Below are 12,771 nucleotides of genomic sequence, written 5' to 3'. Positions count from 1 at the left end.
AATATTTTTATGCTTTTCCTTAATATTAATCTGTAGTGCGTTTTTTTTATGGCCTTGGCTACATCCATATTCAGATTTTTATTCACCAATTTTTTGTACGCTTCTATTGGGTGTGGCCTTAACTAACACATATGCTTGTATCTAACTAGAGTTACCCAGAATCATACGAAAAACCGGCACTTTTGTAGAAACATTCCACAAAAATACTGCACTGTCATGTCCTGACGTCCATTCCATTACCGTCCCATAGACATCACCCCCTACTGGCCACGAGCCACTACTCCTCAGGTGAGACTAAGCAGGCCTGCATCTAAGGCAACCATCTACAGGTGGATTTATATGGTGTACATTAGTTATGAAAAACAGCTGTCTTTTGCCTTGAAAGCACACTCTACTAGAAGTGTGACATCTTTGGGTGGATACAAGGGCAATTCCTCCTGAAGAGATTTGTAAAGTAGCTAAAAACATATGTTTATTAACAGTGAAGCAACACAAACAATCAGGCGACAACATATGGTCCACCCTCCATACAGTTATTTATTTAAAAGATTTATAAACCGCTTACAATCGAAGTGATGTGCAAAGTAACATACATAATATAATGACCAACCATACATCAAACAAAATAACATATACTTATCAGGACAGTGAAACTAAAACTCTTACTTATCTCTCAACATTCCTTTATTAACCCATTGAGGCAATATGATGCTAACTTATAACAGCATACAGTCAATCCATGTTACATAAATGCAGTGTTCTCCCCAGAAATTTTTTCCTCTAGGTGACATGGAAAAGTAGCCAGGTGGGGTAGGACAGGGAAATTTGGTGGTGAGTAAAATTAAATGTGCACTATTTTTATTAGTTATTTATTTTCCAATGCTCAATATGACTTCCTTTTTTAAGGTTTGACACATGTACCAGAATATTTTTATTAAATTGAAGAAGTATCCAATTCAGGCCATTTCCTCCTTTAGCTTCAGCCCTGCCCTGTTCTCTTATCTCCACTTCAGCAGCCTTTTGTTTCCTGATGCCTGCTGATCATCCTCCTGGTATCTCATTGGCAGCCCTCTGATCTTGGCTGCATACAAGCTGCTCCACTCTAGCCAGAGTCTACCCTCCTCTTAATGATACTTCCATTTCCTGCAGGCAGGGCACTAGAGCAGGAGGGCTCTGGCTAGAGTGTGGAGCAGACTGTATACAGGCAAGATCAGAGGGCCACCAGGGGGAGAGGGATGAGATACTGGAGTAAAGGCAGGAGACAAAAGGCTGCTGAAGTGGAGGCATGAAAGAATACAGGGGAGGGGGAGACAGGGGAAAAAGCTGCAGGAGCACCGAGAAAGAAAACTATGCTGGTTGGGGAGGGGGGGAACAGCCCTGAGAAAAATATGTCAGTCAGGGGGAATGGGAAGAAGACTCAGACCAAAGCATTGTGCCCTCCACGTATCTCTTGACATGTTCACTGGTGCAAGCAACATCTTCCACCTTCTGCTCACGCCAGCCTCACCTCCCTTCTGACATCACGTCCAGTCCTGTGACCAGGAGGTGATGTTAGAAGGGAGCCGAGACCAGCGCGAGGAGCCGGTGGAAGATGCTGCTCGCACTGGTGAACATTTTAAAAAGGAAAGCAGGGGAGAGGAAGAGAGGCACTGGTGCCTCCCCCCAAAGACAGTGTCTGGGATGGTCTGCCCTCCCCACACTTCCTTACTACATCGCTGGGGAGGGGAGAAGGGAAGAAATGGTCCCCATAAAGAGGTTGGGAGGGAGATGGAACCTGCTTCTACCCATTTTAGACTCAAAGTTTGCTTAATATTTTTTTTAAAAGATCTTAAAATTTTATTTACTGATGCTTATTCTTAACTATTTTAATATTACTTCTTTACAGTATAGTGAGTTTAAAATTACTGGCCAGTGCACTCAGACCTACCCTAATCTGTTATCCATCCCCTTCTTTTATCACTAATGGTTGTGTTGTCTTTTTTTGTATATTTTATTCTTTTTTTTTTCTTTTAGATTATTATTATTGTGTACCACTTAGACATTGTTTGATTTGCAGGATATCAAATTATAGTAAACTTGAAATTTGAGGGAGATGGAGATGATCCCCAAAAAAGGGAGTGGAGGGAGATGAAGGAGATGATCCCCATGGTGAAAAAGGGGAGGGAGATGAAGGAGATGGTGCTCATAGAGGAACAGGGAAAGGAAGAGAAAGAGGAAAGAATATATGGTCCCCATGGAGGGGAAGGGAACAGAGAAGATGATGGGGAGAGGAGAGAAGACTGGAGTTGATGGTGCCCATGGATGAAAAGGAAGGGAAGAGAGACCAGATGGATATGAGAAGGAAGAAATAATGGAAGGGAAGTTGAATGTGAGAGATGTATATAAGGCAAGAAGTAAATCAAAGTTCAGAGCACAGACAGGGAACATGATTGGAAAAATGAAATCAGAGGTAAAAAAAAAGATTTTATTTTCAGTTTAGTAACTGAAATATGTGAGTATGAGAACTTACATCTCCTGTCTGTATGTTGCACTGTACAGGTGGAAATGTAAGAGGGACAATTTATGCAATTAATTGTGTGATTAAAAATTTTAATCAGTATGCAGCCCTAATTGCAAGTAATGTTCAATTACATGATCATAATAATGAAAAAAATCAGCTGAACAGCTGTATTTTGTGCTGTTTACAATTGTGTAAGTAAGTACTGAGGACAACCCAGAAAAGTAAGATTACAATAGTGGAGGGTGCTAATACAATCATATTTGTCAAGAGAAAAGAACAAGAGATTCTAAATACTAGGTAATTGGATTAATGGTTCAAATGTTGTTAGGGAATAATTGAAAAATTGGAAATTTATTATTTCGCTCATATTCTATATTGCTCAGAAGGGACTTAAAGTTGTTTTCATCAATTTCTCTAGAGTCAAAAAGATTGAAACTAGGGATAAAAAAATGTGGAAGATCTCTCTTCTTCAAGCGTTCTACGAAGTCATCCAAAAACATCTCAAAACATTCACTGAGGTCATTCATTTGCCACTGTTGATCAGTTGGTCGACTGACACATGAATGGAAAAATGTGGTTTTGACATGATATGAACAGAACTTATCCAATTTTTTGCTTTTATCATATTCTTGAAGATTTTGCAAAAGACACTTCAAAAGTCTCAAACAGAATTTTCTGGAGGGAAAAAAAGACAGAAAAAAAACTTTGTTATTGTAAGATACTTCAAATATAAATGACAAAATTATGGCAAATGTACAACCTTTCCAGCTACAAAACTGCTAGCTAGTCGTAACCTGAAAGTGAAGTTACTTACCTGTAGCAGATGTTCTCCGAGGACATCAGGCCAAATATAGGGATGTACCGGTACATATTTTTCAAAAATAAGATGGAAGGGGGATGTGGGAATTCCAGATTTGAGGGCATATTATGAAGCTGCACAGATTCACCATCTGTAGGAATGGCAATTTGAACTAGAGAGCCAAAGTGTTATGTACGCTTAGAGCAAACATTTGTAGGGTAGGATTGTAGGGGGAGCGCCCAGGGTGGTCAGACGGAGGCCAGGTTGAGGCCGGGGCCAGTTGACCCAGAACAGAGGAAATCTGCATGGTAAGGATAGCCTTAAGCATGTCCTCAAACATAGGCACCGATACCAGAGGATTCTGGAGTTGTGGTGCAGCAGTGCGCTCCTTCGGGGGCGACCTCGAGGAAGAGTATTCCCTAAGTGAGGAGGCACGCTTAGCATGATGTCTCGAAGAGGCCGAGGATGCGGCACTCGCAAGAGACTCCAGGGTCGGTTTCTTCGCTGGCACACCTGAGGAAGGAAGAGGAAACTTACCCAAGGCCAGGGCGACAGGTGGAGCCGAGGTCGAAGCCTTTGAGGTCGAGGGCGACTTCATCGAGGTCGAGGCCTTCGAAGCCGAGGCCCCGACAACCGGGGCCGAGGTCGAGGCCGTTCCCTCAGTTTTCATGGAGCCAAAAAGTTGAATCTTGGCCACACGCCAACGAAGAGCCCGGGATTGGAGTGTAGCACAATGCGGGCAAGACTCGGCTCGATGATCAGCACCCAGGAACTCCACACACCAACGATGGGGGTCGGTGATGGAGATCACCCGGTTGCACTTAGTGCAGTTCTTAAACCCGGACAGAGGCCGGGACATAGGAAAAATTACAGCCAGGTGGCCTGACAAAAACCTACCACCCGGTAAGAAACCCCCCCCAAAATAGGAAGGAACTTGACAAAACAACGACGCGCAGCATAGCGACACACTCGAAAACACAAAAAGCAAGCCGCGATGCAGAGGCACTACAAATTCGCGCAGAGCAAGGAAGCAGAGCTTCTGGCTCCGCGAAAAACTTAGAACTGAGGCCACGCCTTTGCATCAGGTGCTCCGGCAAACTTTCCTCTGGAATTTGGAGACTCTTTATGCCGTCACTGCCATTCCCTCCAAGATGGAGTCCCGTTACCGGATGGTCCCGGTCAAGGGTTTCAAGAATGCGCAGCTTTCCCATCAGTCACTGGTGGTTGAGTTTTCCTTGAAGAAATCTAACCTCCTCCAAGGTCTACGCTGCCATCCCTCCGGGCAGGGAAGGGCGTACGATGGACAAGTTTGGACGCCATCTTTATCAAAACTCAATGATGGCGAACCGAGTTCTAAACTATAACTTAACTTAACTTTCACGTCCTATCTCAGGTACTGTGTGGACGCTCTCCTCTCGTTCCAGTCTGACGTGTCTGCTCCTCATAGGCAGGAGTTCCGTCTTCTGCAAGAGACCCTTTCTCAGCTCCGTCTCTATATGTTTCAGGTGGCTTACGACGTCTTTGAGTTGTCCTCGAGGGTCACGGCCTTTGAGGTCACCATGCATCACTTACCCTGGCTCCGGATTGTGGACATGGATCCCAACCTCCAAGATCGTCTGGCTAACCTCCCTTGTGTGGGGAACGAGCTGTTTGATGATTCCATCGAGGCTGCCACCAAACGCCTTTCAGAGCATGAGCGGTCTTTCACCTCCATGGTGAGGCTCAAGCCAAAAACTCCGCCGGCTCATTAGTACAAGATTCCTCTTCGGCGATATCCATAGAAATCTACTCCTGCGTTCTCTTGCCTGCCCCAGAGATGCCCGCAGCAGCAGCGTCCTCCTAAGACCCAGCCGCCCGCTCCGACGAAGCCTGGGCCGTCTTTTTGACAATTCCAGTCTGAGCCTGCAGGCTCCCTTCCTCCTGATTCTGCAGACTCTCGTCATACTCAAGTCCACTCAGCCACCATGATTCTGATTGCTCCTCAGTGGCCCAGACAACCGTGGTTCTCCCTTCTGCTGCAACTCAGTGTCCGGGAGCCTCTTCTTCTACCTGATTTTCCTTTGCTGCTTACGCAGAGTCAGGGATCTCTGCTTCATCCCAGCCTAGTCTTTTTCACTTAACAGCTTGGTTCCTCGAAACTTGATGGCCTCTTTCCAGTTATTTCAGTCGGTCCTGGATGTTCTTTTTTTTTTTGAATTTAGTACATTTACAATATCAAAAGATATCAAGGAAAAAAAGGTATTCCATACAAAATTTTCAATACAACAAACAATACAAAAAACAATCCTTTACAAGCCCACAAAATGGGGAAACATATTGCTTATTTACTAACTTAGTTTTAAAGGAAAACAAAGAAATGGGTTGAATTCCAATGAACCCAAATCATTCCCTACTAAATTAGGACATGGACATTCCTAACCTAATTTCTCATTAAAGAATGAAAGAAAGGAAAAAAAAAAAAACCATGTATGAGTGAGACAGATAAAATGTTGTTAATGAAACTTTATTTTAAAAATAGACTGACCAAGTTCTGTGGGGATTTGGTTAGTATATTTCCTGATGTCTCAAGAGCTACCCAGTTCAGAAGAAAAGAATTTCTGAAATTGAGAACTAGAGTATTGGCACTTGAGGCATCTTTTTATTTAAAGTTTCCTTGTAAATGTCTGGTTAAGATACAAGATACTGAATTTGCCTTCTGGGATCCCATTCAACTGCAACAATTTTTATTAGCCCGTGAACAGAAGTGGGTCCTGGATGTTCTTGAGGCGTCTTGGAAGGTGTCCACTCGCCAATGTTACCTTCAGAAGTGGACCCATTTTTCTTCTTGGTGTGCTTCGCTGCATCAGGAGCCGCAATCTGCATCCTTGTCTTCTGTGCTGGATTAACTGTTATACTTATCTGGTGCTGGTCTCAAATCCACATCAATTCGAGTCCACCTCAGTGCCATTGCTGCTTTTCATCAGCCGATCGACGGGACGCCTCTCTCTGCTCATCCTGTGGTATCCCGGTTCATGAAGGGTCTGTTCCACGTTCATCCCCCTCTTAAGCCTCCACCTGTGGTTTGGGACCTTAACGTGGTTCTTTCTCTTTTGATGAAGCCTCGTTTGAGCCGCTTGCTCGGGTTCACTTGAAGTATCTCACTTGGAAAGTTGTGTTACTTATTGCGCTCACTTCTGCTCATAGGGTCAGTGAGCTCCAGGCTTTGGTGGCGGACCCGCCTTTCACTGTTTTCCATCATGATAAGGTGGTTCTCTGTACCCATCCTAAATTCTTACCTAAGGTTGTTTCGGACTTTCATATCAACCAGTCCGTGGTTCTTCCGGTGTTTTTTCTGAAGCCCCATTCTCACCCTGGAGAGGTGGCTTTGCATACTCTTGACTGTAAGCGTATGCTGGCCTTTTACTTGAAGCGCACTGCACCTCATCGGACTGCTTCTCAGCTTTTCATCTCTTTTGATCCCAATCGTTTGGGACGCCCTGTTTCTAAGCAGACCATTTCTAACTGGTTGGCCACTTGTATCTTCTGTTACGCTCAGGCTGGTCTCTCCCTGCCGGATCAAGTCATGGTACACAGGGTCAGAGCGATGGCGGCATCTGTTGCTTTCCTCCGGTCGACTCCAGTGGAGGAAATCTGCAGGGCTGCCACTTGGTCCTCGGTTCATACTTTCACCTCTCACTACTGTCTGGATGCTTTCTCCAGGCGTGACGGCCATTTTGGCCAGTCAGTTTTGCAACATCTGTTCTCTTAAATTGCGAACTCTACCACCTTCCCTTTTTGGTTAGCTTCGAGGTCACCCACATGTAGAGAATATGCCGCCTGCTTGTCCTGGGATAAAGCACAGTTACTTACCATAACAGGTGTTATCCAGGGACAGCAGGCAGATATTCTCGCAACCCACCCACCTCCCCGGGTTGGCTTCTTTGCTAGCTATCTGAACTGAGACCACGCTGAGGAGACGCATGCCCTGAGTCGGGCGGGAGGGGCACTCGTGCATGAGCGGTACACTCGCAAGCTTGAAGATCTTAAAGCAAGTCTGCTTGCGAGAACGTCCGCTAGGGGGCACCGTTGATGACATCACCCACGTGTAGAGAATATCTGCCTGCTGTCCCTGGATAACACCTGTTAATGTAAGTAACTGTGGTTTCCTGGCTGTACATGCCGCCAGTATCTATAGATGGCACGGATGGCTTTTTGCCTTTTCTTCCATGGAAGATGGTGTGTGTATTCACTTGGGTTTTGGCTGGGCCTGAACTGCTGTACTGTATTGCTTTGTACTGTGCGTTGCCCCGAACCACCACACAGGAGGGGCTCTGGCTGTCACTGAGCTGTCTGGGGGCCATGATATTGCCTATATAAACTGCTCCCTTGTGGTATACTTTCTTCATGGCTCGAGTGCCCACTCTGATATGGCAGTGTATTGCCTTGGGCTGGACAGGATACCTGTGTTTTATGTCATTTTGCATTGTATTTTGTATTTGCACTGTTCTGTTCTATAGCGATTAACTTGTTCTATTGATCACTCCCTCCTTAAAAATGGATTTCCTGTCATATTAACCCTCTTTCTTCCTCCCCTCTTAAAGTCAATCAATTTGTACCTTTGCTTAATCTTTGTAAACCGCATAGAACTTCACGGTATTGCGTATATAAGCTGTTGTTATTATTATTATTAACCATGGTATGTTGGTTAGGCTGGGGGAGGGGCGGGAGTAAGGCATATAGGGATGTTTTTTATCCTTTGGTTTTGGGGAAGTGGGATTCTGGGGTGGTACGGTGCTTTCCTGTGGGTCTTGGGGTGGTTTGGTTCGTCCTCCATGGGGGAGGTTGGGGAGGTAGGGGACTGGGTGGGCTGCAGTGGGGATGTATGTGTTGGGAACTGTGTGTGTTCTGGATGTGGGTTACGAGTGTGTGGTGTGGTTTGGGTAGGGGAGGTGTGGGGGTGGGGGTTCTCTTCTGTGGTTCTTTCTGCCTGGTAGGGTGGAACCTGGCTGGGGGGTCTCATGGGGCCTCTTTCTGTCTACCTATGTCTCTTATTCATGCCCTCTTTGCTCTCTAGACACTGGCTGATGTCACCTTTCTTACTCTGAATGTGGCAGGCATTAATTCTCCCATTAAACGGACTAAAATCCTTTTCTATCTGAAAAAGGAGCGTGTTCAGATTGCCTTTCTCCAGGAGAGCCATCTCACGGCGGCTGAGCATGGTAAGCTGTAGAGAGACTGGGTGGGGGATGTAGCCTATGCGTCGTATAATACTCGCCAGAGGGGGGTTGCAATATTGGTACATAAAGCCCTTGATTGTACAGGATCCGCAGGGATGCTATGTTCTTTTGGCGGGCGAATTGCAAGGGAGGAAGGTGTTGATGTGCAACTTGTATGCCCCCAACATATATTCCCACTCTTTTTTTCTCGACTTTGTTGGCTAAAATTTTCTCCTTTATGGGGTACCAACTCCTAGTGGCAGGAGATTTTAACATGGTCAGTAATCCCAGTGTAGACTGTAAACCGCCGAGGCCTTTGCAGATGGGCCAGGCCCATAGGGGGATCAATTTTCTTTTGCAGGAATTGGATCTTCTTGATACTTGGCGTACATTTCATCCGGGGGAGTTGGACTTCACCTATCACTCTAGAGTACATGATAGCTTATCCTGTATTATTTTCTAGTTCCGACTTCTTGGGTGGGTCGGGTTTTCCAGACCTCTATCATAGATGCAGTGTTCTCTGATCATTCGGCCATGGTGGTGTGCCTCCGCTTGCAGGTACTCCTACTTTATATTTGGACGGGGCCTTTCGCGCCTTTTTGATTGGAGGCCTGGGAGGAGTATGTCTCTTTTAATGACACGGGGGATGTGTCCCATACTGTATATTGGGAGGCTGCGAAAGCTTTCCCGCGTGGTAAAATCATTGCCTATACTGCCAGCAAGCTGAAGGCACAGGAGGCGGAGTTGGTGGATCTCACTGCCCGTTTGCGAGTTTGTAGACAGGCCTTTTGCGCTCGACCCACTGGTTCTCAGGGTGCTGAGCAGCAATCTTACCTGGCGGTCCAGAAGCAGATAGATGCCATTCTGTCTGCCCGCGCCCTCTCACACATTCAGTTTTATAAGTATAGACTGCACTGTTGGGGTGAGAGGGCTAGCAAGCTTCTCGTGAATTTGGTGTGCCCCCAGCGGAAAGTGTCCCATATTTCTCAGTTGCGAGACGTAGGGGGTCACCCGCTCACGCATTCCCAGGACATTCAACAGGCGTTTGTGCAGTTTTATACTGATCTCTACAGCACCAGCCCCTATGATATCTCTGGTAGGGATGCTTTCTTCAGGGCCTTTGACATTCCTCGGGTGTCCCCTGAGGCTTTGGACCTTCTCAATGTGCCTGGGAGTGTTGTTGAGCTTCATGAGGATATTAGCCATCTCAAGCTAGCAAAGGCACCCAGGCCTACAAGATGCTTAAGTTGCAGGTTAGCCCGGCTTTGGCAGCCATGGCTAGTGACGTTTCTCGGGGTGGTGCTTTGTTGTCAGAACAATGTCATGCCACGGTGGTTGTATTGCCCAAGCCCGGCAAGGACCCTGAGCAGGTTGGTTCTTATCGACCTATTTCTCTATTGAACCAAGATATGAAGATCTTGACTTCCATACTGGCTCGGAGACTGGGGGCACTGATCCCTTCTCTGATTCATGCCGACCAAGTGGACTTTGTGCCCAGTCGTTTTGCATCGCCAATATCTTAAAGGCTTTGCGGGAGAGCTGTACTCGAGCTGGCAATGATCTCCTTGCCAGTTTGGATGCCGAAAAGGCCTTCGATAAAGTCACTTGGGACTATCTGTTCTGGGTCTTGCAGAGATTTGGTATTGTGGGCTCTTTACAACAGTGGGTCAGGGCTTTCTACACGGCTCCCATGGGCAGCTTTTAATTAATGGCGAGCTGATGTGTCCTTTCTCCCTTTATCGAGGGACCAGGCAGGGATTCCCTGCTTTTATGTATCTTGTCACTAGAACCCCTAGCTATTCACATTTGCCAATCCCTGCTTTTGGCGGGCATTCCGGTGGTTGGCCAGGAGTGCCGTATTGCTATGTTTGCGGATGACATGTTACTCTTCATCAGTGACGCTTCTACTCACTTCCCGCGTATCATAGACCTGATTCGTCTTTTTGGCTCTTTTTCTGGCCTGTCTATCAACTTTAGGAAGTTGGAGGCACTGGCGGTCTCAGCTTCTCGCAGTCTCCCGGACTTCCCACTCTGTTGGGCCACCACTGACTTGAAATATTTGGAGATCTTTCTTAGTGCCGATTGGGTGCGGGTGTATTCTTCCAGTATAGTTGCGAAGATTGAGGGCTTTCGAATTTCTTGTACCAGGTAGTGGGACTTTCTGCTTTCCCTCATGGGGCGGATTGCTTTGGTCAAAATGGTGCTATTACCCAAGCTCTTATACCCCCTCCAGATGCTGCCCTTTTGGGTGCGCAATGAGCTCATGAGCGCTTGTTTCGATCTATTATAGGGTCCTTCATTTGGCGCTCCCGTAGGGCACGCATTAGTTACCAGAAGCTGATTCAGGGGAGGGAGCGAGGGGGCCTGGCCTTGCCTGACCTTCAGCTATATAATGTTGCCACCCTTTTTCACTGGATCCATGAAGCTCATACTCAGGGAGCTAAGTTTGCACCAAGGGGGTTTCTGGAGCATTGGATCCGGCCTTACAGCATCATGGCATACATTTCAGTGAATAATTGGCGGTGGGGGGTACCCTCAGGGTGCAAAATTTGGCTGGACGCTTTTCATAAAGCTTGGGTTTGGTGGAGGAGACACGTAGGGGGCTGTGAGGGAAATTGGGCCGTGACTCCGCTTCGGGGTAATCCTCATTTTCGGCCGGGAGTGGTTGATGAGGCCAGGGGAGAGTCTTGGTTCAGACACGGGAGGTTCTTGGGCCATTGTGTGGAGGGTTCTTGCCTGGCCCGGTTTCCTTCCCACACCGATTTGAGACTCCGCTGGGGGGTTCCGCTTCAGCTCTTTTACACCTACTTACAGCTGCGACATTACTATCTTTGCGAGCTGGTCCGGTCTCCCCTGGGGGGCTCTTTTATTAAATCTGATCACTTTTTCCTGCACCTTCCTCCCTCTGCCAATTCGGTGTCTACTTGGTACAGATTTGGCAGAGATGAGCGCGCGCTGCACCTCATTAGGCTCGGATCTGGGTCTTGAAACTGGGGGATGATATCTCTGTTTGTTTCCTGCGGGAGTGCTTTATAGGTACGGCTAAAAGACCCTGGTGTGCCCAGCTGCAGGAAATGCAGTTTAAAATTCTGCATCGCTCTTACATTACGAGGCAGCAGGGGGTCAGGGCTGGTCTGTGGGAGTCTGCAGAGTGTATTAGAAGATGCAAGCATGCTCAGAGCTCTCTCTTGCATATGCTGGTTGAATGTGAGGCTCTATGCTCCTATTGGAATGGGGTCTTTGCAACGCTGCAGGAGGTGCTACAGCGCTCTGTGCAATGGTCGTACCAGATTCTGGTATTGGGCCACGAGGGGGAGTTGTCTGCACAGGGTCTTACGCAGGATCAATGCCATTTTTTTGGTTTTAGGCCTTCTGTTGGCTAAAAAACAGATTTTGCGTGTGTGAATGGAGGAGGGTGCACCGGTTTGGGGAGCCTGGATGAATTTCATGAAGGAACTGGTGGGCTGGGAATTTAGAGGGGAATGTCGAGATCAGAGGGCCATGCGAAAATCTTATTGGGCCTTGTGGCGTGCGCTCCTTGCTAACACGCAAGTGGCTGTCTGATTTTGTGTGCGGTGTCTGGATGGGAGTTCTTTCTTTTTGGCTTGAACCACAGGGGGAGGGGCGGTGGAGGGGCTCTTTGTTTCCTGGGTGGGAGGGGTAGCTGGTTGGGGTAGGGGGGACCTTTATCTATATTAAAATGTGAATTTTTCCCTTCGTGTGGGTGCTGCACTGAGGTTTTGCTCCTGCATTTCTTGAGATGTTCTCTTGGGGGGGGGGGGGCTGCTTTGTCCATCCTTGCTTCTCGGGGGCGGGACCTCTTGTCTTCTGGAGGGGATTCATTGATATTTGTATTTTTCTGCTGTTCATGCATGCTCCTGAAGCATTGTTGTATTGATTGTTTTTTCCCTGTTGTTCCTTCATTGGGGTAAAGTTCAATAAAAATTATATTTAAAAAAAAAAAAAGTAGTGGGTAGTCAATTGGAGTAGGAAGTTGATAAGCAGGAGATGTTATGGTCACATGGGGCTAAAGGGTTCATTTCTTCTATCTATGCTGTCTCTATTTACCAGTGGTTTGCTTAATTGCCATAGGCCTAGGTAAGGGATCTTCATTCTTTCTCTGGTGCTCAGTGGTCTGAGATTGTGGCTAAAGCCTTTAAATTCTTTGAATTGGCTGCTATCAAAGAAGCAAATCTGAAAGTATTATTCTGCTTGCATTATACTCTTGTTAAATTATACAAAATGAATCCCAACATCTCAGATAGCTTCTGGAGATG

The 12,771-nt window shown here is 46.7% G+C and overlaps 1 protein-coding gene across 1 annotated transcript in view; it reads right to left on the bottom strand.

Annotated features, from left to right (window-relative positions):
- Positions 1-519: 519 nt before the first annotated feature.
- The window catches only part of LOC117358246 (cyclic GMP-AMP synthase-like), a 124,184-nt gene continuing 111,932 nt past the window's right edge, over positions 520-12,771 (bottom strand). The window contains exon 6 of the mRNA XM_033939941.1: positions 520-3,175. Within this exon, the coding sequence (XP_033795832.1) occupies positions 2,815-3,175 (361 nt within the window). The 3' untranslated portion in view covers positions 520-2,814. The remainder of the gene's footprint in view (positions 3,176-12,771) is intronic.

Source organism: Geotrypetes seraphini, chromosome 3 (genome assembly GCF_902459505.1).
Source record: "Geotrypetes seraphini chromosome 3, aGeoSer1.1, whole genome shotgun sequence".
Lineage (NCBI taxonomy): Eukaryota > Metazoa > Chordata > Amphibia > Gymnophiona > Dermophiidae > Geotrypetes > Geotrypetes seraphini.
Note: the sequence above shows the minus strand (reverse complement) of the source record. Positions and strands in the feature narration are given on the sequence as shown.